This window comes from Molossus molossus, unplaced genomic scaffold, assembly GCF_014108415.1.
Source record: "Molossus molossus isolate mMolMol1 unplaced genomic scaffold, mMolMol1.p scaffold_m16_p_19, whole genome shotgun sequence".
In the NCBI taxonomy this organism is placed as follows: domain Eukaryota; kingdom Metazoa; phylum Chordata; class Mammalia; order Chiroptera; family Molossidae; genus Molossus; species Molossus molossus.
The window spans coordinates 31,608,644-31,634,381 of NW_023425354.1; the positions used below are offsets into that span (position 1 = coordinate 31,608,644).

The 25,738-nt window shown below is 48.9% G+C and overlaps 3 protein-coding genes and 1 non-coding gene across 4 annotated transcripts; 3 read left to right on the forward strand and 1 right to left on the reverse strand.

The window, feature by feature from the left end:
• The first annotated feature begins 129 nt into the window (after positions 1-129).
• WNK4 (WNK lysine deficient protein kinase 4) lies at positions 130-16,194 on the forward strand. Its single transcript, XM_036268586.1, has 19 exons — positions 130-826; positions 2,232-2,404; positions 3,380-3,600; positions 3,862-4,019; positions 4,776-4,864; positions 4,949-5,165; positions 6,672-6,936; positions 7,143-7,264; positions 7,492-7,550; positions 7,652-7,769; positions 8,033-8,149; positions 13,080-13,217; positions 13,753-13,807; positions 13,909-14,507; positions 14,587-14,647; positions 14,758-15,166; positions 15,255-15,454; positions 15,621-15,718; positions 15,826-16,194. Exons 1-19 carry the CDS (start codon positions 212-214, stop codon positions 15,826-15,828), a joined length of 3,717 nt encoding a protein of 1,238 aa, XP_036124479.1. The 5' UTR covers positions 130-211; the 3' UTR covers positions 15,829-16,194.
• On the forward strand, positions 12,143-12,307 carry LOC118635169. The gene has a single exon (XR_004960502.1). It is a non-coding gene; the product is annotated as a U1 spliceosomal RNA (small nuclear RNA).
• A 551-nt stretch (positions 16,195-16,745) lies between the features above and the next one.
• LOC118634529 (cytochrome c oxidase assembly factor 3 homolog, mitochondrial) lies at positions 16,746-17,834 on the reverse strand. Its single transcript, XM_036269121.1, has 2 exons — positions 17,602-17,834; positions 16,746-17,284 (listed from the first exon to the last, which is right to left on the reverse strand). Exons 1-2 carry the CDS (start codon positions 17,813-17,815, stop codon positions 17,178-17,180), a joined length of 321 nt encoding a protein of 106 aa, XP_036125014.1. The 5' UTR covers positions 17,816-17,834; the 3' UTR covers positions 16,746-17,177.
• A 97-nt stretch (positions 17,835-17,931) lies between these two features.
• CNTD1 (cyclin N-terminal domain containing 1) lies at positions 17,932-25,571 on the forward strand. The gene is made up of 7 exons (XM_036268505.1): positions 17,932-18,345; positions 21,252-21,327; positions 21,833-22,001; positions 22,978-23,140; positions 23,614-23,758; positions 24,379-24,475; positions 25,292-25,571. The coding sequence occupies exons 1-7, from the start codon at positions 18,177-18,179 to the stop codon at positions 25,460-25,462; spliced, it is 990 nt and encodes a 329-aa protein (XP_036124398.1). The 5' UTR covers positions 17,932-18,176; the 3' UTR covers positions 25,463-25,571.
• Positions 25,572-25,738: the final 167 nt, after the last annotated feature.

The window sequence follows — 25,738 nt, forward strand, 5'->3', positions numbered from 1 at the left end:
GCTGTGCACCAGAATCCACACCGCCCGCCGCTGGGGGGGGGGGGTCAGCCCTGGGGGGTGGGGGCGGGGCTGGGGGCGGGGCTCGGCGGGCGAGCTGGGGGCTCGGGCCCCAGTAGCTCTGCCGGAGTGCTGCGCACCCAGCCAGTACGTCTGTCAGGCCTCCTCCTCTCCGGCAGCCCGCCTTACCGCCCTGCGGCGCCGGTCCGACTTCATGCTGGCACCCCCGGCCCCAGAGACCGCGGTGCCCATGTCCCAGGCGGAGGCCGACCTGGCCCTGCGGCCCCCGCCCCCTCTCGCTGCCACAGGGCCGCCCCGCCTCGGGCCCCTTCCTCGCCGTGCGCGCCGCTTCTCCGGGAAAACTGAACCCCGGCCGCGTTCTTCCCGTCTCAGCCGCCGAAGCTCCGTCGATTTGGGGCTGCTGAGCTCTTGGTCTCAGCCAACCTCACCAGTTCCGGAGCCCCCCAATCCTCCGGACTCTGCTGGTCCCGATCCCCCCAGGAGCCCACCGCCCAGCTCCGAAGAGCCCCCCGAGGGCACGTGGACCGGGGGAGCCCCGGTGAAGGCTGCAGACTCTGCGCTTCCAGAACTCGCGTGCTCTTCAGGAGGTCCGGGATCCCGGGAACAGCCGAGGGTCCCCGAAGCCGCAGCCCAGGAGCGGCGGCGGGAGCAGGAGGAAAAGGAGGACACTGAGACCCAGGCCGTGGCAACCTCCCCAGACGGCCGATACCTCAAATTTGACATTGAGATTGGACGTGGCTCATTCAAGACGGTGTATCGAGGACTAGACACCGACACCACGGTGGAGGTGGCCTGGTGTGAGCTGCAGGTGCGGCTGGGTGCCCCCTCGGTGGCATCTCGGGATGGGACCCTTTGGAGGTCTTGGGATGGGAGACTCATGGGACAGCAACAAGGGAGGGATATATTTTTCTAGTCAAATGTCCAGACACTCCTGTCCCACTTGCTCTGATGATCCATGGATCTGGCTGATTCTGGGCTGCAGAAAGAGAAACTGAGGCAGGTGGTGTATGGTGGCTCCCTTGTGGGTTTGGACATTCTCACTTTAAAGTCCCCATACTCAACTCTGAGAGGAGGAAAGAAGGAGGGAAATTGGGTAGTGAGCCAGTTCAGGCATGAGAAGGTGGCTCACCTCACCACTTCCCTTCCCCTAAGTCCTGAGACCCTCAGCATGACCCTCGTCCTCCTGTTCCCTCAAGCTGGATCTTTACAGGAGGCTGGGATGATGGAGGCCAGGAGTTGGGGCAGGGTCCTCTTCACTTCCAGAAGATTTCAGCTGTTGTGGAAGGATGGGGCCCTCCCAGGCCCCTTCTGGAGCAGTCAGACTTCTGGACTTCTTAGTTGGGCGAGGGAGAAACAAGGAGCTACATACAGCCCTGGCCCAAATCTAGTTCTGCTCCTCATCCCACTGCCTACCTAGGCTCTCTCTTCCCAAACCCAGAGGCGCTGAGCCCCTTGGGCTTTCACTTAGGGCTAGCAGCTTCAGATTCAGACGGAGGACAGAGCCTGGGGGAAGGGTCCTCCCAGAGCCCTGGCACTGTGCTTGCTCCTTGCTCCTGCCAGTACCGCACCCCAGGCTCTAGGCCAGGCTGGGAGAGGTGGCCAAACTGGGGTGGGGGTAGGGGTGGGGGTAGGGGTGGGGGTGAGGGAGGGAGACGAGACAGGGGCGTGACAGCCGTGGTACAGGGGGCAGACTTCTGGAACCTGGTCCTTGATCCTTACTTTCTTTCACTGAACCTCCTTCTGTAGCCCTCTCACCTCCTGTCTGGTTCTAAGAAGTTCTCAATTTCTGGAGCTAATCCCCTTGCCAGCCCCAATTCTCTGCCCGCTGTCTGACTGCCTGCTGCCAGCCCGCTGCCAGCCCCCGGGCGCCCCCCTCCCGCCCCACGGCCTGCCCAGGCGGCCACAAAGGCGCTATTGAGCTCAGGGCTCCAGGTCCGGACTTCATAAAGTCGCTTGTGTCCAGCAGGGGGTCTAGGGGGCGGCCCCAGGCCCAGGATGGGCGTGTCCATGGAGCAGCTTGAGGGAGCGGACCTGGAATTCGGGGTCTACAGCCGATTATGACAGTGATCCCACCGACCCAGCTTCATCTCACAGCTTCACCCTTCCCCCTTCCCCTCTTCTCCCAGCTCCGCCCGCTGTGCCCCACCCCACCGCCTCTGGGTGGAGGGGTTCTGGGCCAGATTTGACCTTGACCCCCATCCCCTATCCCACAGACTCGGAAACTGTCTCGAGCCGAGCGGCAACGATTCTCAGAGGAGGTGGAGATGCTCAAGGGGCTACAGCACCCCAACATCGTCCGCTTCTATGACTCGTGGAAGTCAGTGCTGAGGGGCCAGGTTTGCATCGTGCTGGTCACTGAACTCATGACCTCCGGCACGCTCAAGACGTGAGCTCTTCTGCCTGGTGGTGGTTGAGGGGAGGGCTGGTGGTGGGAGGTCCCATTGCTTCTGCAACTTCTCTCCAGCTCCTCAAACTCTATATCCAGGTCCAGCGCGAGGCTCACTATCTCTCACCCACCCCTCCTGTGTCCCTGCCTTGGTGAATGGCAAAGTCCACACAGAACTACAGCCAAAATGTGGGTGTTTCCCCAGATGCCTCCTCTCAGTCCACTCTGTGCATCCCTTTCCCCCATCAGTCTGTCTTTGAGTCCTTCCTCGGATCTCCCCACTCTGCCTTCACTGCGCCATCTACACCCCCACCTCACTGCCACCTACCTCACTGGTCTGGAGACCTGCAGTCCCCTCAAAGGGCCTTCCCTCTGTGCCCCTCTCCTCTCCAAGCGATCCTATCTTCCTGCAGTCTAAGTTCTCTCTCCCCACTGCAAACCTGACCTTGTCACTGCCATTCTTAAAAACCCTTCAAGGTCTCCCATGGCTCTCAGGATAAAGTCCACACTTCCTAACGGGCTCACAGTCCTTAGGATCCAGCCTCATCTTAAGCCTAACTTCCAGACAAACCAAATTCCCAGCACCTCCTCCCACCCTGCTCTGTGGCTTGCTGTTTCCATGCCTTTGAGCACAGTGTCCCCTCTGCCTGGAAAGTCTCCATCCCTTCCCCTTTTCACCCTTGAACTCCTGCTCATCCTTCAGGATGCAACACAGTTATTTCCTCTGTGGAGCCCTCCCCCATGCCGGGGAAGTGAGTCATCCCTCCGGTGCTTTCACAGCACCTTGGCCTCAGCCCTACAACTTCATGTCTACCTACCACACACCATGACTCAGTTTCTCCCTGGATCCCCCGCAGACCTAGGCTAGGAGAATGCTGCAGAAGATGCATAGGCAGTGCTGAGGGTGGAGCTGGGGAAGTCTTCCCAGTGAGGGCTCCCTCCCCAACCACAACCCTGGCTCTGTGCCCTCCCCAGATACCTGAGGCGGTTCCGAGAGATGAAGCCCCGAGTCCTTCAGCGCTGGAGCCGTCAAATCCTACGGGGGCTTCATTTCCTGCACTCCCGGGTACCCCCTATCCTGCACCGAGATCTCAAGTGCGACAACGTCTTTATCACCGGCCCTACGGGCTCCGTCAAGATCGGGGACCTGGGCCTGGCCACGCTTAAGCGTGCCTCCTTTGCCAAGAGTGTCATCGGTGCGTCCCTCCAGGAGGGTCCTTGCCATTCCTACCTCCCCCACATCAGAAGAGAGCCTGTGGTCCCCCTTTCCTCCAGCAGGGTCCTTCGAGTTCCACGGAGTTAACATGGGAAAAATGGGGAGAACTGTGGCATCCCCTCCCCTCTACTGCAGTGGGGAAGGGTTGGCCACTTGCACTCCAGAACTGGAGGGCCGCCTAACCTATGTACACCGCCAGAAGGAAGGCTCTGCAGCCTAATGTCTGCTGTGAATCCTACAGGGACCCCGGAGTTCATGGCCCCAGAGATGTATGAGGAAAAGTACGATGAAGCCGTGGACGTGTACGCATTTGGCATGTGCATGCTGGAGATGGCTACCTCCGAGTATCCCTACTCCGAGTGCCAGAATGCAGCACAAATCTACCGCAAGGTCACCTCGGTGAGAGAAGGCAGGGAGGAGAGGGAATTCCAGGTCTCCTTCCATTTTTGTCTCAACCAGCCCATGGTCAATGCCCTTTTCCCTAAATGAAAACAGGCCAGATGCAAAGATGCCCTGGTTTACACCGAAGGATAGTGTATGCACACATGTCCCCCTCCAGTACAAGCTATTTAGAATAATGGTGTGGCCCTGGCCAGTTTGGCTCAGTGGTAGAGTGTGGACCTGCAGACCAATGAGTCCCGGGTTCGATTCTGGTCAAGGGCAAGTACCTCGGTTGTGGTTAGTCCCTGGCCCTGGTTGAGGGAGGGAGGTGACCAGTCGATGTCTCCCTTTCATGTGGATGTTTCTCTCTCTCTCCCTCCCTTTCTCTCTCTCTTGCTCTCCCCCTCCCTCCCTTCCACTGTCTGAAGATAAATAGAAAAATATCCTCAGGTGAGGATTAAAAAAAAATAATGATGGTGTGTGTGTAGCACTCCCTAGAGTTTAACAAATGGTTCCACTTCCAGGTGTCCCGCGTTTGCCCAGCATTTTACAAATGAAAAAACTGGCTTAGAGGCAGACTTGTTTAAGATCACACTGTCCATACGTGGGGGGATTGGGATTTGAAATCACATCTCCCAGTAGCAGTTGTGGTACTTCTTGCAACTGCAAGTGTTGATGACTCGGGTTTGTGGGGATGGCGGGGGGTTGGGGGGTGCCTGTCAAGCCAAGAACTGGGGCACAGAGAGCCTGAGGCTAATGTAACCCCTTCTTCAGGGCACAAAGCCGAACAGCTTCCACAAAGTGAAGATGCCGGAGGTGAAGGAGATCATTGAAGGCTGCATCCGCACCGATAAGAATGAGAGGTGGGGTGGAGGGAGTGAGATTGGGGTGGGTTGCAAAAGCTGGCGGCTCTGAGGGCTCCCCTCACAGCTTTGCTGCCCTGTCAGGTTCACCATCCAGGACCTTCTGGCTCACGCCTTCTTCCGAGAGGAGCGTGGCGTGCATGTGGAACTAGCAGAAGAGGATGACGGCGAGAAGCCTGACCTCAAACTCTGGCTACGCATGGAGGATGCTCGCAGAGGAGGACGCCCACGGGACAACCAGGCCATTGAGTTCCTATTCCAGCTGGGTCGAGATGCTGCTGAGGAGGTGGCTCAGGAGATGGTGAGTGGAGGACGACTGCCCTGCAGTGGGCATGCGGGGGACACTGGGGTGGTGGGAGAGGGGCCCAACCCACTCTTCTCAGCATCTCCTGCCAGTGTCCCCCTGCGCCTTCCTTCTTAACACACCAGTGTACACACCCTGTGTTTAATAGGTTGATGATTTTCTTTTCCAGAACAGATCTTAGGTCCTCCAATTTCCCTGCTTTACTTCCTACTAATCTGATGTTTCTGGAATGCCTTTCTCTCTGATTTATTGACCTATTTATTATTATTATTTTTTTGTATCCCCCCCACACACATATACACATCTCTCTCTTTTTGTTTATTTATTTATTTACTTTTTTTTTTTCTTCCTCCATGCTCAGAATGGTCAGTTTCAGGAAGTCTATCCCTCTAGTGTCAAAAGTAAATGCTGCTTTTTACATCAACAGGTCCTCAGTTACAGGGTCCACCACCATCAGTCTTGTTTTCCACCAGGATACAGTTCTGTCTTTCTACTCTACTAGATTATAAACTCCTTGAGAGCCGAGACTGTTTTATTGATTTTTCTATCCCTGACAGTGCTTGACACATGGTAGGAGCTCATTAATAGCCCACATGTGTACATGGCTTAGAGCACTTTCACATGCATTTGATCATTGTTACCACCCCTGCATGGAATGATTTTTATCCTGATTTATTGATGAGGAATTGAAAGCTCAGAGAGGTTGAATATCTTATTCAAGGTGACAAGCAAATAAGTGGCAGAACTATCTAAACCCTGGTTGTTAAGCCCTACCTCCTTTATGTGCCCAGCAAAGCTTGTTGAAATGAATAAAGAGATGATGAACAGAAACCGGGGGACCAGGAGAGATATATATGGGAGATAAAAGATGTGGGGAAAGAAGATCGGAGGTTTGGTTTAGGAAGGCCTGAGGGGGAAGGGAGAGAGTATAAGAATCTCAATAGAAAAATGAAAGTTGAAAAAAGATGAGGATCATCTATGTGGGTCTGGGTCAAGAACCCAAGAAAATGTTTGAAATGTAGCACTGCCCTGAGATCAAATTCTGACCCATTACATGTAGGGGTTCTTGACCTTGACACTACTGACATCTTTGTTTTGGGGACTGTCCTGTGCATTGTAGAATGTTGAGAATAATCCCTGGCTTCTACTTACTAGATGCCAGTAGCACCAACCCCCTTCCCCACCAAGTGTGACAACTAAAAATTTTCCAAATACTGCCAAATGTTCCAACCTCCTCCCTCAAGTGAGAGCAACTGATTAACTAACTTACTGTATAACCATGAACTGATCACTTATTTCTAAAATGCAGTTGATAAGACCTACCTCAGGAGGATGTTGTGAGGATTTAATGATGATAATGTAAGAAGTTGTCAGTTAATAGGTATAGTAGGTAACCAATAAGTGTTGGTGCCCTTCCTCCTATATCCTGGAGGTCCCAAGAAAGTGTTTTGATGAGTCTTAGATGGGGTTCTCAACCTGTGTTCCTCACCCTTCCTACTCCAGGTGGCCCTGGGCTTGGTCTGCGAAGCTGATTACCAGCCAGTGGCCCGTGCAGTACGTGAACGGGTGGCTGCTATCCAACGAAAGCGTGAGAAGCTGCGCAAAGCTAGGGAGTTGGAGGCCCTCCCCCCTGAGCCAGAACCCCCACCAGCAAATGTCCCCACGACTCCTGGTCTCCCCAGTTCCTTCCCCCCGGAGCCTGAGGAGCCAGAGGCAGACCAGCACCAGCCGTTCCTCTTCCGCCATGCCAGCTACTCATCTACCACCTGTAAGTCACCTCTGATCTTAGGACCTAGGTCCCAGAACCCTTCCTCTGCCCCCTACCCAGAAGTTCAACCCAGCAACACTGTCACTGACCACATCTAGCCATAGAGCTCCTCCTGGACAGCTCCAGGCCCCTCCTTGTGCAGGCAAGCTCCCTCCTCTGCCACCACTCTCCTTTATTTCCCCTTTTTTGATTCCCTCCCCCACCAGCGGATTGCGAGACTGATGGCTACCTCAGCTCCTCCGGCTTCCTGGATGCCTCAGACCCTGCCCTTCAGCCCCCTAGAGGGGTGCCATCCAGCCCCGCTGAGTCCCATCTCTGCCTGCCCTCGGTGAGAGGGGGTCACCTGGGGGGCTCCCAGCTATTCCAAGCCTATGATCTATTTCCCTCCTTGTGAAATCCAACTCCATGACCAGGCCCCATGTCCCTGGAAATCCACTACTCTTGTCTTCATCTTCCTTAATTCCATATCCCTAGTACCTCAGCCTCCTTGAAACCATCTCCTTGGATCCCAATAATGATCTTTCTCTGATCTCAAGAACCCATATCCCATTTCAGGCTTTTGCTCTGTCTATTCCACGTTCTGGGCCTGGCAGTGACTTTTCCCCTGGAGACAGGTAAGTTCTGGTATGAGTTGGGGTGCTAGGGTGAGACATATGGAGCTCTGGGGTCCCAGTGTCCACTCTGACATTCCTTCTATCTCCTTTCCTTTTTGTAGCTACGCCTCAGATGCAGCATCCAGCCTTAGTGATGTGGGTGAAGGGATGGGACGCATCAGAAGACCCCTTGGGAGAAATCTCCGGCGCAGACCCAGATCCCGGCTTCGGGTCACTAGTGTAAGGAAGGCATGGGAGATGGGGAACAACCTTCAGGGCCAGGAGGGAACTGTCAGGAGGATGGGGGAGGTCAGCCAGAAAAGGGGAGTAGCAATGTGTGACTGGCATCTAAGTGGCAGCCAGTTTCTAATACTAGACTTTGGGAGCAGGGTCTACTTCTCTTCAATTCCAATCAGTCACATCACTTGATTGGGGTGGGGTGGGGACATATGATGAGGACAGAGGGCTTGACCTCCTCCCTTCTGCTGAATTTCAATCTGAAGGTCTCAGATCAGAATGACAGAGTGGTTGAGTGCCAGCTCCAGACGCACAACAGCAAGATGGTGACCTTCCGATTTGATCTGGATGGGGACAGCCCAGAAGAAATTGCAGCTGCCATGGTGAGGGGGAGAAAGATGAGGACTGAGTCTTTGGATCTGGGACAAGAGTCTCCCTCCTGATATTCCCTGGTGCCAGACTCCCCATCCTCTTATCCAGCAGCAAGGGTCTTTTTTTAATAGTTTTTCTTTATTGATTTTTTAGAGAGAGGAAGGGAGAGGGAGAGAAAGACAGAAACGTCGATAAGAGAGAACATCAACTGGCCGCATCCTGCATGCCCCCCACTGGGCATTTGGCCCACAATCTGGGCATGTGCCCTGACCAGGAATCGAATTGGGGACTTCTTGATGCATGGGTCGAGGCTCAACCACTGAGCCACACTGAGCCACATTGGCTGGGCCAGCAAGGGTTTTTAAAGCACTTGTTGGCACTTAGCACAGTGTCACTGAAAACATCTTTGCCCTTGTTTTGCGGGAGATTTGTTTATCCAGTGAGGTTTGGATCTTCAGCTGGAGCGATTTGAAACTAACATAGAGTATACACAAGAGCTACAGTGAAGTACATGCTAGACACGTGATACTGTGGCAGTAAGTACAAGGATGGGCCAGGGGCAGGAGTTCTGACAGATGGGTAAGAATGGCAGTGAAGGGTGGAAAGGGCATGTCTCGTGGGGGAAAACAAGCAAAGGCATAGAAGCAGATAGTGACTTGGAATATGGTATTGGGAGGGCTTCCAGAGGAGACCGTTAGAATTAAGGATTCCAATAGGAGCCCTCTGAAAGCAAGGTTGGGCATGTGGAGAGGGCCTGGAATATAGATGGTCTTAAGATTTAGGCAAAGAGTAACATGGTGAGAATAGGTTTTAAGAAGACCAGTCTGGCCCTGGCTGGTGTGACTCAGTGGTTAGAGCATCAGCCTGCAATCTGAAGGGTCTTGGGTTTGATTTTGATCAAGGGCACATACCTGGGTTGCAGGTTCAATCCCTGGCCCCAGGGTGCATGTGGGCGGCAACCCATCAATGTGTCTCTCTCACATCTCACCTCTCTCTCTCTCTGTCTCTCTCTCTCTCTCCCTGCTTCCCTTCCACTTTCTCTAAAAAAAAAAATCAATGGAAAAAATATCTTTGGGTGAGGATTAACAATAAAAGATCAGTCTGCCATGGGATATGGGAGCGGGTTAGGGGTAGGGAATCCAGTTGGCAGGTGGGTACAAGAAGCCAGGTGTAGATCAGAAAGAACAGATTATATGGGAGGGAGGAGGGGGTTTCAGGACAATAAATTACTCTGTAATACAGTAATTTATTGACATAGTACAATACACATAGCAGACGCTCAATAAATATTTGCTGAGTTGATATAATAGGGTGTTCGGGAGAAGGGATATCAAGGGTGACTTGTAGCTTGAAGAAACTATTGGAAGTAGATCATCAAAGGAGAGGGGAAGTTGGAAATGAAATTGAGCTTTCTTAGAGGTCATGATGAGTTTGAATGACAGACAGGCAAGATAAGATTCTCCATAGAAACGGGATATGGGTCAGGCAGGGCTAGAGAGAGAGGTGGATTTAGTTGTCATTATAGATTGGAAAGTGAAGGGAGTTGGGCCTGAAAAACCAGAGGCATAGAAGGCCTGAGAGTGTGTCTCAGTGGACAACTCCAGTTCCAGAATGGGAGGGAAGATAGGTCATCAAAGGACACAGAGATTGAGCCTGAGAAGTTGGAGGAGCCCTGAAAGATGTTAGTAAAAACTGAGCAAGGAGAGTTTTAAGGAGGTGGCCTAAAGGGGGAAGCCTAAGGCAAGATCATACTGGCATTTGTCAGGAGAAGGTCTGTGGGAGACCAGTTTCAGTGGAGTGAGGGTGGTGGGTGTCAGCCTCTGGGGTGAGGGAGGAAAGGGAATGGGAGAAACATCAGGCTTCAAGCACTCTCTCCTGAAAAGCTTCTCCTCTATCATGTCATTCACTTTGTGTCCAGGATACAAACAAAATATCACTTGGCACATAAGTTTATCACCTCCAATCAAGCTACTTGTCCCTTCCAGAATCTTTCTTCCAGTCACCCTGGTTTCTAAATGGTCCTCCGAAGAGGCTGGATACTTTACTGCTTCTGCCTCCAACTGCAGACTCGGGGTCTCTCATCTCTTGCCTGAGAAACTTCTGTCCTGGGCTTTTAAGCCCACTCAGATCTCACACTGCCACAGAGCCCCCGATTCCTGAACCTAGGATCCATTGCCCTCTTTTCTCTCCTTACCAGCCCACCCTCTACTTCCCTGCAGCAGAATTCTCCTGAGAGTTAAATTTGACCTTGCTTTTGTCCCAAAATCTTTAGTGGCTATTTGTGGTTACAAAGTAAGGTCCAAATTCTGGAACATGGTCTTTAAAATTCACAACACTTTCAGCTATATTGTCTCCATTATTTTGTGAATGTGTTTTGCCTTTTCATGCCTCAGAACTATTACTCATGCTGTTCTCTCTGCCTGCATTGCCCCTGTCTTTCTGTTGAAAAGCATGGAACAGAGGAAAGGGCGGGCTTTCACATAAGACCTGAGTTCAAATTTCAGCTCTCTTATTTACTAATTCCGTGAACTTGGGCATGTTTCGTAACCTCTTTGAACATCAGTTGCTCATAAATAAAATGTAGGTATTAATACCTACTTTGCAAAGATGTTCTGATATAATTCATGAGATGTGATATAATACATATGAGGAAGAAAAGGATATAACATGATATAATGTATGAGAAGTGTCCACACATGGTAGGTCCCCAATAAAGGGTTGTTTTTCTTACTCATCCTTCGAAATGCAGCTCTGTGATGGCATCCCAGATTCTCCAGTTCCCCTCACCCCCATTCCTGGATAGTATAACCTGCTTTGTCCTTGCAATAGCATTTTTTAAAATTGTGGTTAAAAAACACATAACATAAAATTTGCCCTCTTAACCCTTTTCTTTTTATCCTCACCCGAGGACATTTTTGCATTTATCTTCAGATAGAGTGGGAGGGAGAGAGGGAGGAAGAGAGAGAGAAACATTGATGTGAAAGAGACACATTGAGTGGTTGCCACCCACAAGATCCCAACTGGGGTTGGGGACAAACTGCAACCGAGGTACGTGCCCTTAGTGGGAACTGAACCTGGGACTCCGGTCCGTGGACTAATGTTCTAACCACTGAGAAAACTGGCCAGGGCACCCTCTTAACCCTTTTTAAGTACACAGTTCATGAGCATTAAGTATATTCACACTGTTGAGAAGCAGATCTCCAGAACTTTCTCATCTTGCAAATATGAATCTTTATACCCATTAAACAACTCTCCCACCCTGGCTGGTTTGGCTCAGCGGTTGGAGCATCGGCCTGCAGTCCAGAGAGACCCGGGTTTGGTTTCCACTAAGGGCATGTACCTCGGTTGCAGTTTATCCCCGGCCCTGGTTGGTCGTCTGGGTAGCAGCCACTCAATGTGACCCTTTCACGTCGATGTTTCTCTCTCTCTCTCCTACTCTATCTGAACAAAAAATGAAAAAATGTTCTCGGGTGAGGATAAAAACAACAACAAACAAACAAACAAAAAACAACTCTCTCTTTCCCCCACCTGGAATAGCATTTTTATCTATCCTTCAGTTATAAATGCCTTACCTACCATGGGCTGACTTGTAATGTATTGAGTTCTGTGTGTGTGTGTGTGTGTGTGTGTGTGTGTGTGTATCTTTCAATAGATCTTGGGCTTCTTCAGGACCAGGACCTTGTTTTATGCTCCCCTGTATTTCTCAAAGTACCTAGTACAATGCCTGACACATAGTATGTACTCAATTAGTGTTTGTGGAATTGAACGTAATATTTACCATTTACTGCCTTATTTTTATTAAGTGTGTATGTGTGTCTGCACACCTGTGTGGTATACTTTATAAGCCCCATGAGAGCAGGAGTTGTGTCCAAAAGCATGCAAGGCAACAGTGGAAAGAACTCAGGCTTTGGCTTTAGACAGATCTGGGTGCAAATCCTGTGATCTTGGGCAGATTGAACTTAATCTCTTTGAGCACCGATTATCTTAACTCTATAACGGGGGTGATAATAAAGTGGCCAGAAAGCTGCTGTTGGTGTTTAATGTGATATGATGTGTAAAGCCTCTTATCCATTGCACTCTGGATGTGCTGACCCCTGTGATTTCCCCAAATGTGGGAAACTCAACTGCATAATTTGTAGTAGTAGGGGACTGCGTTTTGCTCTCCCCTGAAAAAAAAAAAGATATGTAAAGCCTCTTGTGTATACATGCATCCTATGAATGTTAGCTACAGCTTAGAAAAAAGTAGCTAATACCACATAGTGCTTGACACACTGTAGATATTTATTAAATACCAGTTTTAACCCTGGCCAGTTTGGCTCAGCGGTTAGAGTGTCGGTCCTCAGACTGAAAGGTGGCAGGTTCGATTCCCAGTCAAGGATATGTACCTGTGTTGTAGGTTGCATCCCTGGCCCCTGTTGGGGTCGTGCAGGAGGCAAACAATCAATGTGTCTCTCTCACATCGATGTTTCTCTCTCTTTCTCGCTCTCCCTCCCTCCCTTCTACTCTCTCTAAAAAGCAATGGAAAAATATCCTCTGGCCCTGGCTGGTTTGCTCAGTGGTTAGAGCATCACCCTGCAGACCAATGAGTAGCGGTTCGATTCCGGTCAAGGGCACGTACCTCGATTGCAGTTTGTTCCCGGCCCTGGTTGGAGTTGTGCAGGAGGCAACCAGTAGATGTGTCCCTCTCACATCGATGTTTATTTCTCTCTCTCTCACTCTCTCTCTCCTTCCCTCCCACTCTATCTGAAGATAAATGGAAAAATATCCTTGGGTGAGGATTACTAAAAAAAAAAGAAAAATATCCTTGGATGAGGATTGAAAAAAATTTATATATATATATATATATATTTGGCAGAAGAGATTTTAAAGATCAGTGCAGAAAAAGAGAGAGATCAGTGGGATAACTGAACCCTCCCTCCCCTTCCTGTTGACCTTTGCCAGGTGTATAATGAGTTCATTCTGCCTTCGGAGCGAGCTGGATTCTTAAGCCGGATTCGGGAGATTATCCAGCGAGTGGAGACCCTGTTGAAGAGAGATACTGGCCCTGTGGAGGCTGCTGAAGACCCCTTGGGCCCTCAGGTCAGGCCCCTTGGGCACCTCCAGGGGGAAATGGACTCTGCTCCAGGCTTCATTACTTTCTGCCTCACTAGTCACCTTGAAGAGGATCTAATCCTCTTCATCTCTGGAAATCTAAAATAGTGGCTCTTCGCCTCTGATGAAAGCCATGGACCCTTATTCTAGAAAAATGTGTTCAATGCATACTTTTAACTCATTATTTGAAATAATTTCAGACTTACAGAAAGAAGTTTCAAAAAGTGTACAAAGAACTCCTAGATACTCTTAGCCTAGATTTGCCTATTGTTTTTGCCATATTCGCCTTTTCTTTCTCTTTTCCTCTATATGTGTGTGCACATATTTTTTCTGAATCACTTAAGTTGCAGACATCATGTCATTTACCTCTAAATATTTCAGCAAATACATGTTTGAATTCCTGAAATTCACTCGTGGACTCCTAGAGGTCCACGAGTCCTAGTTTAAGAACCCCAGTCTGAAACCTTCCATCTAAGACGAGGCTCTTCCCCATTGTGACTGTGGGCCCCCTTCTCTCCCTCAGGAGGAGCCAGTACCATTGCCTGTCCTCCCAGGCCCCCTCTCCAACCCATCCAGTGGTATGTACTGAGTTCTGTCCCTACTCCCCCAAACCCTTGGGTTGCTCCTGGGAAAGGCTCAGGGGATGGAGGATTGGAATCTCAACACACCTCCTCCCCAGCAGAGCTCCAGAGCACTACCTCCCTGGAGCAGAGCAGTTGGGCAGCCTTCTCCACCTTCCCATCTTCTGGAACCCCCTTGTCTCCTGGAAACCCATTTTCTCCTGGAACCCCTGTTTTCCCAAGTCCCATCTTTCCCATCACTTCTCCCCCATATCAGCCTGGCCCCTCCCCACTTTCTCCAATTTCTTCCCAACTCTCAAATCTCTCTCCACACCCTCCCAGCTCTCCACTTCCCTTCTCCCCAAGTACATCCCAGTTTCCAGTCACATCCTCTCAGTTTCTGCAGAGTTCTCTCCCCAGTTCACCCACCGTCTCCCCCAGCTGTTCCCAGGTCACTCTCATACCTCATTCCTTTCCTCCGTGCTCCTCCTCTTCTCCCCTCCCCTCTACCACAGCAGCCCCTCTCCTCTCTCTGGCTAGTGCCTTCTCACTGGCTGTCATGACTGTGGCCCAGTCCTTGCTGTCTCCCTCACCTGGGCTCCTTTCCCAGTCTCCTCCAGCCTCTCCTGGTCCCTGTCCAAGCCTGCCCCTTCCTCCTCCCCTTGCTCCTTGTGGCCAGGAGAGGCCTTCACCTTTAACAGCTGAGTTGGAGAGTGAGGTGAGTAGGAAACCAAGAGGGATGATTAAGGGGACTCCTTTCTGGATAATTTCTCTCCTCATGGACCCATGCTTTGTAGGCCTCCCCAAATCCTGCTCGGCCACTCATGGGTGAAGCCAGACTGGCGCCCATCTCTGAAGGTGAGGACACTGACCACTGACCTTCCCCTGTCTGTTATCCTCAATCCACTTTGTATACTGCCATTGATTTCTCTCCCTCCTTCCATGACTCCTTCCTTGTCTCTCTACAGAGGGAAAGCCCCAGCTTGTTGGGCGTTTCCAAGTGACTTCATCCAAGGAACCAGCTGAACCTCTTTCCCCACAACCAACATCCCCAACTCTCTCTGGTTCCCTGAAGCCTCCAACCCCTCAGCTAACCTCAGAAAGCTCAGACACAGAGGATAGTGCTGGAGGCGGGCCAGAGGCCAGGGAGGCTCTGGCCGAGAGTGACCGTGCAGCCGAGGGTTTGGGGGCTGAGGTTGAAGAGGAAAAGGACAGTGGGAAGGAGCCCCAAGTGGGAGACAGCTCCCCACCCCAGAGCCATCCCAGCCCAGTGTGGATGAACTACTCCTATAGCAGCCTGTGTCTGAGCAGTGAGGAATCAGAGAGCAGTGGGGAGGATGAAGAATTCTGGGCTGAACTGCAGAGTCTTCGGCAGAAGTGAGTCTGGGGAGGATGGAGGACAAGAAGTGGACTTGGGAAAGCAAAGTGTATAGATGGCTCTCTCATGCTCCTGGTACATCCTCAGGCACTTGTCAGAGGTGGAGGCACTACAAACACTACAGAAAAAGGAAATTGAGGACTTGTACAGCAGGCTTGGGAAGCAGCCCCCACCGGGTATCGTGGCCCCTGCTGCTATGCTCTCGAGCCGCCAGCGCCGCCTCTCCAAGGGTAGCTTCCCCACTTCCCGACGCAACAGCCTGCAGCGCTCCGAGCCCCCAGGCCCTGGTGAGACTGCAGTTGCCAGGCTCCCGTCTTTCCAGAGTCCCCTTCCCTAGTGATGCAGCTTTCTTCCAGGCCTAGGGGGTCTGCCTTTGGTTTGGGGGAACTAACCCCACCTCTCCCCGTGGCCCTTTCCCTCACTTAGTGCTCTCCCTCCCCATCCTGCACCCAGGCATCATACGAAGGAACTCCCTGAGTGGCAGCAGCACCGGCTCCCAGGAGCAGCGGGCAAGCAAGGGGGTGACATTCGCCGGGGATTTTGGCAGGATGGTGAGGGCGGGCCCAAGGGAGGGAGAGCCCAGGGAATGGTTACTGGCTGCAGCTTCACTCTCATCCCACACTGGAGGTTTCCTCAGTGCTTTTTCTTTTCCCTCCAGTGAATTCAGAACAGAAGCCCCGTGTCTCCCCCACACCAGGACCCACCATGGAGCTCATGCTCTCAGAATGTGCTAATCAACACAACTCTGCAAGGAAGATCTCAGCACTGAGGGAGTAGAAGGACAAAGGGGCATGGAGAGTGCTGTTCTATTATAGGGGAGAGCCAAGCATGTGAGAACTATTTGCTGTGTGTAGAAGGCACAAATTCTGCAGCCTACCATCCTCGTCCCTGCCATCTCCCCAGCCAAGTCAACCACTAAGCAATCCCACCCAAGCGCAGATGCTTCCACAGGTTATAATCCCAGCTGGGCAGCGGACAGGGTGTTCTCACACAGAATTAGCAGCAGCCAATAAAAAATACTGGAAACTCGGACTCTGAATTTGTATCTGCCAGGCCTTAAGAACTGGGGACAAAAACTTGTGGGATAAAGAAGGGGAGGACTTCGAAGGGACTCTCCTCTCACAATAAGAGGCTGGGGTAGAAGCTGCCCAACCTTCTGGTTTCCTGCTAGTAGTTCATGAGGAAACTGTGAAGTCAATGATCTACCTCACTATCTAGATTCCATCCTAGGCCTACACAGGTAGGCCCCAATGGAAGTTAAAAAAAAAAAAAAAAAAGCCGCTTGTCCTTCATCCTTCATCTACTTTTCTCTCTAGGGGTGGGAAAAGGCAGTAAAGTTGGTGTGTTGTTCTTGAGGGTAGAGGACAGAGAGTGACCTTTCTTTCCCTAAGATGTGGTTCGGTCTCAAACAGCCCGGTGACCCACCACAAGTTCTCCCTTAAATCAGGTGGAAAGATCTCACGGAAAAAGTAATTCTAGTTAAACATTTACAGCTCCCTGGGGCAATGCCACTGTGCTGCAGCTACTGCCTGTGGAGCTTTCCAGCATGAAGTGTCAGCCCCAACACACTCATCTGACTCCAAGAGAGATGACTCAGTTTATTATTCTCAACCTGACCCCATCTTTCCTATAGGCTCCAACACTGCACAGAGCTGCCACACCCACTCCCATAACAGTCCACCTCTTGTCCTTCCACGAAGCCCCTGGGAAATGAAGGGGAAAAAAACACAAAGTCAGAATGCTTGGGAAAAGCCATGGTTGGATACCTTTCAAAAAAGAAAACAAACTACAAGGGCTCAGCTGCCACACACAGTGAGTGTGAGGTAGGCAATGTTCCCTTGACGATGGCCAAATGCATAAATCCCTGGTTTTTTGGGCTCCATCATTGTCCGAGGTTAGTAAGGTGGCCAGTAATGCTGTGAGCAGGCTTCCACTTCTACAAGGTCATGGGGCATCATCCATCATGTGAAGGGGCTCCAGCAGATTAGAGATGAGCAATGCCCATCTGGATCAGGGTCCTGCTGCCCTTGCCGCAGCTCGGGCTCGAGCAGCTTTGGCCTCATCCTCCAGCTCATCTAGGAAACGCTCCTGGGACACTGAGTAGAAGGTGTAACCATCTGGGGAGGTGGGTTAGGGAAATCACTTGGAATATGCACATTCCCTTTTCCTAGACTTGCTTCCACCACACTTGTTAATCTCTTATCCTCCCAAACCAGCGAGCTGATCTCCCTGCTCTTCCGAGCCCTGACCCCCAACTCCGTTATTATTAATATTAAAAAGAGCACCTTAAAATGACAGTAAACGCTTGGCTCAGCGTTAGACTTTCACAGTTCAGGCTCTTTCTACTACCCCCACACTGCCCTCCTACACGTCTTTGCTCCCCTTCTCTTGCCCCCATATGCGGTCTCCCTGAGTCTACATTCCAGACGGATACAAATAGCTAACACCAGGGCCCCGATGCCCAGGCCGGTCACGATGTTCCGGGTCCGCCGCTGTGGCAGCGTCTTCTGCCACTGGGCCAGCTGCACCTGCCGCATTAATTGCAGCTGCGCAGGCGTCAGCTTCTCCCGAGTCGGGTCGATGCGCTGGGCCAAAGGGGCCTTTCCACTCTTAGCATCTAGAGGGTCACCGGCTCCCGACGCCGCCATGATGCCGCTCCGCCCTTCGCAGTCGGGGGGCGCAGCGTTTGCTGGGAATAGCAGTCCTTGACCGCCGCAGGGGTCGCTGGGAGCTGTAGTCCACGCTTTCTTTTACCAATGGAGTGCGGAGGAGACGGAAAACGGCCCTGCTTTCTGATTGGCTGAGTGGTCCGCGGCCGTTGTGGCGGGAAAAGACCGCGGAGGGTCCGAGGCGGTGGTGGGGATTGAGTTTTCCTCAGACTCGAAGCGAGGACAAGCACCCAGGAGGGGAGAACGAATCCAGAGTGTGGCAGAAGTCTCTGGAGAGAAGCTAAGGGGATCGGTTTATGGATCCAGTGAGCCATCTGGGTGTCCAAAAAGGCTTCTGAAAATGGACGGACCTGTGAGGCCAAGATTGGCCTCTCTGGGTGAATTTAAGTTTGGAGCTGTCACCACAGAGACGATTGAAGACGCTCTGCTCCACTTGGCCCAGCAGAATGAGCAAGCAGTGCAGGAGTCTGCGGGCTGCATGGGCAGCTTCAGGGAGACCCGGATCGTGGGTGTGGACGCAGGGCCGGGGAGCCGGCTTTAGGGGAGACCGGGGCGTCTGTCTTTGAGGCACTGGTCCTGAGATTCAGTTTAGTTTATTAATTCACATAAGTTACTGAATCCAGGTGCTGGGGAGAGAGTGATGAACAAGACACACTAGCATCCTACCCTTGATTCCCACGTGTACAGAGTATTTATTATCCGCACCGCACGAGATAGAGAGATGGAATAGAGATCTAGTCCCTGCTTTCAAACCATGTATAAATCTTTGGAGAATACTAGGACCAATCTGCAAATGCTTAGGTACAACTGTGGTTAGATAACTGACAGGCCGGACAGAACAAGCTTTTGCGGGGATCGAACGGAGTGATGGAGTGAGGTGGGGGTAGGGAAAGCTTAAAGGAGCCCTCCTGGCATGCTGGCATTTGAAGCAGGCCTCAAAGGAAAGGTGGTACTTTGGCTGGTAAAGACAGTAAAGGGAGTCGGCGTTTCTAACACGAGTCAAGTTCAGGAAATAGGGACGCTTAGGGTAGTGTGAGTACAGTGTAGTCCGGGTTGGCCAGAGGATGTGGAAAAGTAGTTGAAATCGAGATCAGAAAGGTGGTTTGGAGATATTCCATGTAGAACTCTGACTGCCAACCAAGGTGAGGAGTTTATACTTGGCTTAGGAGGAAAACAAGAAGGCACTGAAGGTTTTTAAATATGGGTGTGATATGGCTGTGACCTTTGCCTTAGAAAAAAATATTTGGCTCTGATGTAAAAGATGGATTGCAGTAGAGTCTGTGCTAGTAGTTTAGGTAATAGGGCCAAGGGAATGACAAGGGAGGATGGATCAAAAATATTTCAGAAGTAAAATATAGGGTTCCACAATAGATGAACTTAAGAGGCAAAGAAGGCAAAAATGACTATGCTAAGAGTTGAGCCTAGGATACTGGGAATATAGTGGTGCCATTAAGGGAAACACAAACATACATTAAAGAAAATAAAACAGGAGGAAGTATGACTTTTGTTTGGGAAAGATAATCACTTTGGTTTTGATTCCACTGAGTTTCAGGTGCTGTAAAACATTTAGAGGAAGGTTCTAGCAAGCTGTTTAAAGTCAGAAGTCAGAACTAGAGAGAAAGGTTTGGGAATTGTCTCCATAATGATACTGCAGAGGCAGAAGATGAGCTACTAGAGGGAAAAAAGAAGGTCAAGGACGGTTCCTTGGGAAACATTTTGTGTTCAAGAAATTGGAGTAGGAAAACAAGTCATGAAGAAAATAAAAGGAGTGGTTTGGGAGATAAGAATAAAACCAAGAGATCTTTGGAGGCCAGAGGAGAGTTTCAAGAAGGATGACAGTAGTTTCAGATGCTTCAGGGATATGAATAACAGGAGTGAGGATGGCAAAAGGGCCATGATATTTAACAATTTGGACATATTTGCTGGCCTTTGAGACAATCATTTCAGCAAGTTGAGAAAAGTAGAAACCAAATTGCAGACCATTAGGAAGTGAATGATGAAGTGGAAGCAACAGATGTAAACTAGGCTTTCAAGGAATTAGATAAAGCCCTAGTTTAAGAGGATGGAAGGGGAAGGTCTTTTAGTTAATAGCAGATCTGAGTATGTTTGTAAGTGCAGGAGGTGGAACCAATAGCAAGGGAGAGGTGAAACCCTCATCCATTCCACCTAACCCAAGCTCAGTTTTCTTGGCAAATTAAAATGGAAAATAGAAACAATTGCCCAGATAATTCAGACCAAAACCAAACAACTACACACACACACACACACACACACACACACACACACAAAAGAAAGCCTAAACTCCATCAAATAAAAGGACTGGCTAATAATACATAATTATTCTAGGGTATTTACTTAATTGCTTAAACTTAGTCTCTTCACCGGACACTGCTAGCAGAGCTTTAGTCTCTGTAGTGATAAGGTTTTGTACCTATACCAATGTGTAACATGTGACAAGTAGACTGTTAAATTATCTTGTGCTACCTTGACTTTCATAGTTTTTTTCTAAGTCAAAATTTCTCTAAAGACATGGTGATTTGATTGTATGTAATTCTTTGCTGATCAGTGCTAAAAGTTCCCAGTTCTGCAGCTTTCTTTATTGAGAACTAACATTTACCCTAGTTTCTGCCCTCTAATGATATTGCAAACTAAATAAAATTCTATCTGGGGTGGTTGTTTCAAAGGGAAACAGGCAGCCTCAAATCTTGCCAAGGTATCTTGCCCTTCCCACTTTCCCAGTGGCTCCCCTATCCCCTAAATTGGGCTATGTTCCCCGATTTGAAGGATGTTTCTTCAAAACACGCCATTCCACTGTAACAAACTCGCTCCTGGGGAGAGGCTTGGCCACCACGGATTTACCCAACAAACTGGTGGTGGAGAGATAGTGTCCAGCTGTAAGGTGAATTGTATTTGTAAAGCAATGGGAGTTCTCCAGAGGGTGGTTACTAAACAAACAGTATTATAAAGAATATTGAAGCTCCAGGAGGGACCTTTCTGTTCCTGTCAACATTCCACTGCAAACAGAATATAGGGGTTAGGGTTTTTATCCATCCAAAAATCACCCTTGAAGCTGGGGGTTCCCAGCATGGTGTAGAGGCCAATTAGACCAGCTGGTATGTTTGTGTGTAGCTGGCTAAGCCTTTTATCAGCTGAGACCCACAGGAAGGCTCCAGGGTCACTGAGGGGGCTTGGTAAGCCCTTGTCTTTGGCACTCAGTCAGCCTCCTTTTCATACCTCTGATCTGCCTATTGGCAGCAAAGGGAACTAAGCTCAGCTTGAGTTGTTTCAGTCTCATCTTACTCACCTCCTGACCCTCTTCCCTTGGCCCCATCATGGCTTTTACACAACGCCAAGAGTTCACAGAGTGGTTTTGGTTGCACCTTGTGAATTAGGCTCTTCTTTCCTGTTTTGGCAGAGTTTGTTTTTCTCCTGTCTGAACAATGGTGTCTGGAGAAATCTGTGAGCTACCAAGCTGTAGAAATCCTAGAAAGGTAAAGCCCTGAGCATAAGGCCTTTGTAATGGTACCCCCCAAAATGGTTAATATACCCAAATCTTTATAAAACAAAACAAACGGCCCTGGCCGGTTTGGCTCAGCAGTTGGAGTGTCGGCCTGGGGTCGAGAGACCCGGGTTTGGTTCCCACTAAGGGCATGTACCTCGGTTGCAGTTTGTCCCTGGCCCTGGTTGGTCGTGCGGGTGGCAGCCACTCAATGTGTCCCTTTCACGTCGATGTTTCTCTCTCTCTCTCTCTCTCTCTCCCACTCTATCTGAACAAAAAATGGAAAAATGTCCTCGGGTGAGGATAAACAAACAAACAAACAAAAAACAGTACTAGTTGCCCTTTATCAGGAGACCTGGTTTTGCACCCTCTACTGCAAATGTAAATTTGCAATTTCTTGCTATTGGAGAGGATAAGATGTAGCATAACTTGAAGCAGAGACTCCCTTTAGTTTGAGTAAGTGTGGATTGTTTACTCTCCCCTTCCTTTCTTTATAGGTTTATGGTTAAGCAGGCAGAGAATATCTGCAGGCAAGCCACAATCCAGCTAAGGGATAAGAAAGAGCCTCAGAATTGGAGGACTCTGAAAGAGCAGCTTTTCAACAAGTTTATCCTGCGTCTTGTGTCATGTGTTCAGCTGGCGAGCAAACTTTCTTTCCACTACAAAGTAAGGAGCTGGGGTTGCTCATGGGCACCTGAGTTTTAGAAAGAAACCAGCTTATCCAGAGGCAACTGCGAGAAACCTACTCCTAGGCTAGGTGATAATACTCATGTGGAAATTCCAGAGTGCAATTATGCTTCCTAAGCATACCTCCCGCACTTGCACGCGCGCCCGCGTGCACACACACACACACACACACACACACACACAGTTACACCATAGCAGTTTTTAAACAGCCTGAAGTTCTGTTCCCAAAGTATAATTGCTGGACAGATGCCATCATTCATACAGGTCACCTTTTCTCCCCTTGGACTCAAGGACAGTTTACATAAAGAGTCTGAATTGCCAACTTACCTATCAGTATTAAAGGCAAACTATTACATTTATAAAGGATAAAAATGTTTCCACTTTACTACCCAATGGCTATATAACAAAGTATCATTCATTCAACAAATATTTATTGTCTTCTATGGCCAGATGCTGAACTAGGTGTCATGGCTGCAACAGTAAAAATATTATCTGTATTCTCAAGGAATCTATCCAATGAGAGAAGACACACAGGCAAATAATGTGAGAAAGTGTTTTGATTAGTGTAAATACAGAGGGTTATGAATGTATCTTATCAGCCTTAGAGAGTCAAGGAAGTGCATTTAGAGAAAATGACTTCTTGAAGGGGGACGGGGTGTGGAAGATGGGTGGATCTTAAGGGAAGAGGAAGAGGAGTTAAGAAAAGCAGGGAGAGAGAATGGGGAGGAAAGGAAGATCCAGATTCAGGAAACAGCAGAATGTGTAGAACTTGGAGAGCTTGATGGGTTTGGGAACTGCAAGTTCTATATGACAAGCATTAAATGGAAGGGGAATTATCAAAGGAGAAGACAAGATGAAGGCATGGGCTAGATTATAAAGGGCTTTGTATACTATGCAAGGATGTATTACCTTGACTCTGACACCCTTTTTCCTCCTCACTGTTTTTCCTCCTCAGATAATCAGCAACATTACAGTCCTGAATTTCCTCCAGACTCTAGGATATCTACACACTAAAGAAGAACTGCTGGAGTCAGAGCTTGATGTTTTGAAGTCCCTGAACTTCCAAATCAATCTGCCTACTCCCCTGGCATATGTCGAGATGCTCCTGGAGGTTCTAGGTACTTTATTAAGTGTGTCAGGGACTGTGGGTTCAAGTCTTCCATAAAAGGCAATAAGAATGTACTCAGGAGTTTTGGGGCAGTGGCAGAACCCACCAATGAGGAACAGCAGGAAGCCTGGGATGACTGAGGCAAGTGCTCTCTCTGGTAATTGTCAGGGAAAGAAACTTAGGTCCCAGTACCTGGTTTCTGTTTGGACTCATGAGGCACTCTCTTACGCAGGATCAAAGAGTCATTTTATAGAGAGTCATGAGATAAGAGGGGAACAAATAAATATACTCTAATTGTATATGAAGGTTTCTCTGTTCCCTTTGTCCTTTAAAATTGACCTCCAGCTAACAAGGCTTCTTATAGTAAAACAAAGCAACCAGGAAGCACATTAGTAGCTCAACAGTTTTATGTTACATAACAACCATGATTATGATCAGAAGAGACCCACATAATGCTCCTTACCATGCCCATCCTCCATCTAGGATACAATGGCTGTTTGGTCCCAGCCACACAGCTGCACCCAACCTGCCTAACCTTGCTTGACTTAGTCTACCTTCTGCATGAACCTATATATGAAAGCCTGCTGAGGGCTTCAATTGAGAACTCCACGCCCAGTCAGCTGCAAGGGTAAGGCAACTCCTTTAATGTACCTTCCTTCCAGAAACAGAGTCCAGAATGTAGCATGAGAACTTGGGGAATGAAATTTACCTAGCAAGGCATCCAGTCCACAGGTTATCTGGTTCAAATTAACATCTGGTATGTTGCTTTGATACAGATGACTGAGCTCAATCAGCAAAACCCTAAATGTTTTCACTTTTAAATTTAAATGACTTCAAGTAATTATTTCCTAGTTCTTTCTTTATAGCTATTTATAATTTGAGATTACCGGACTGCTTTTATAGTCACTTGGGGAAAAAAAGCCAGTCACAAGGTTGCAACCTGAACAAAAGTGTTTGATTACTGTAAAGTCAGAATGGTAAAAAGCCTCACAGTTGCATTTGTTAGGGAGACAGATGAAACAACAAAAAGCCTATAAACCATTCAGACAAGAGGCTCATGTTTTAATCCCAGTTGATTTGGGGGGGGGGGGGCAGGAGATGGGTCAATTAACTATTATTTGACTATTTCCTTCCATATCTAAAAAATCCAAAATGGTCAACATAAACAATTGAAGTTTCATGACCCTAAGATTTGAAAGATCACATTTTATTCTAGCTCCAGAATTAATAACAGTTTTAATCTCTCAGGGAAAAGTTTGTTTCAGTGAAGGAAGACTTCATGCTGTTGGCAGTAGGAATCATTGCAGCAAGTGCTTTCATCCAAAACCATGCGTGTTGGAGCCAGGTACGCACCACTGAGCAGGACTGGCATGGTCAGAATTCATTTAATAGAAAGCATTCTCCCATTAGTTAAAGAAAAACAGCCCTGGTCGGTTTGGCTCAGTGGTTGGAGTGTCAGCCCTCAGACCTGAGTGTCTTGGGTCTTGGGTTTGATTCCCGGTCAAAGGTGTGTACCTGGATTGCAGGTTTGATCCTCTGCCCCGGTCCAGGTTATTCGGTAGGCAACCAATGTGTTTCTCTCACATCAGTGTTTTTTTTTTTTTTTCCCCTCTCTCTCCCTTCCACTCTATCTAAAAATCAATGGGAAAATATCCTCAAGTGAGGACTAACAACAAAAAGAAAAACAGAAGGCAATAAAAAAGACCCAGGATTAAGATGAATGAGCAGGATTTGGAGGAAGAAAAACTAACTTAGGACTAAAAAGTGTTCTCCAATTTTCTTCTTATGACATTAGAAATGGAGGCCCACGTTCAGCTTGGTCATTTTCCTTTATGATGATAATCTGCTATCATGTTAATAAATATATTCTTCCAAATAGAGAAAATGTCAAATATCCCTCTCACATTTCACAAAACTTATCTCCAGCTGAGTGAAATGTCTAGCAGAAACTTTTTACACTAACACCATCAGGGCAAAGGTGTCCTAATGTAACCTGGCTATTGGCAAGCACTGGGATCTGGATTTAATCTTCTCTGTAAATTCAGAGAAACAAACAAACAAAAATTATCTTTGGCTTGAGAGAACAGCCCAAGCAATCTGTGTGCGCACTGAAACATATTGAGATGATTTAGTAATAAAAACTCTGTCTCTGTTTCTGAAGGTTGTGGGACATTTGCAGAGCATCACTGGCATTACCTTGGAGAGCATTGCTGCATTCTCTTATGCAATCCTGATGCACAGCGTGGGAGCCAACACTCCAGGGCGACAGCAGCCTATTCCTCCCTACCTGGCAGCCAGAGCTCTAAGGGCTGCTGCTTCCTCTAACACATGAGGCAGACAGAATCTGCTAGATAGAAAAAGCCTTCCATCACTGCACTCATACCTCCCTTTGTTTACTTTAATACTCAGGGTACAAAAGTGTCACATATTTTTTGAATTGTTTTGTATTCCAATTTTATGCTTATTTTTCTGCATCAGAGAAAGAGTTACGGTGGACAAGCATGTCCTTTTTGTTGTATCAGAATGAAAATGTAAAAAGTTGGGACAGAAGTTGGTTCATTTTTGTTTAACAAGATATCTATAGCTTTTCTTTAACTGTCCATTTCAT

Coding starts and splice junctions, on each gene's coding strand:
- CNTD1 (XM_036268505.1), top strand. CDS start 18,177: ATGGACGGACCTGTGAGGCCAAGATTGGCCTCTCTGGGTGAATTTAAG. Junction 21,328..21,832: donor GCTGTAGAAATCCTAGAAAG/GTAAAGCCCTGA, acceptor CTTTCTTTATAG/GTTTATGGTTAAGCAGGCAG. Junction 24,476..25,291: donor ACCATGCGTGTTGGAGCCAG/GTACGCACCACT, acceptor CTGTTTCTGAAG/GTTGTGGGACATTTGCAGAG.
- WNK4 (XM_036268586.1), top strand. CDS start 212: ATGCTGGCACCCCCGGCCCCAGAGACCGCGGTGCCCATGTCCCAGGCG. Junction 4,865..4,948: donor CGCACCGATAAGAATGAGAG/GTGGGGTGGAGG, acceptor CTGCCCTGTCAG/GTTCACCATCCAGGACCTTC. Junction 14,508..14,586: donor CAGCTGAGTTGGAGAGTGAG/GTGAGTAGGAAA, acceptor CATGCTTTGTAG/GCCTCCCCAAATCCTGCTCG.
- LOC118634529 (XM_036269121.1), bottom strand. CDS start 17,815: ATGGCGGCGTCGGGAGCCGGTGACCCTCTAGATGCTAAGAGTGGAAAG. Junction 17,285..17,601: donor GGCCCTGGTGTTAGCTATTT/GTATCCGTCTGG, acceptor CCACCTCCCCAG/ATGGTTACACCTTCTACTCA.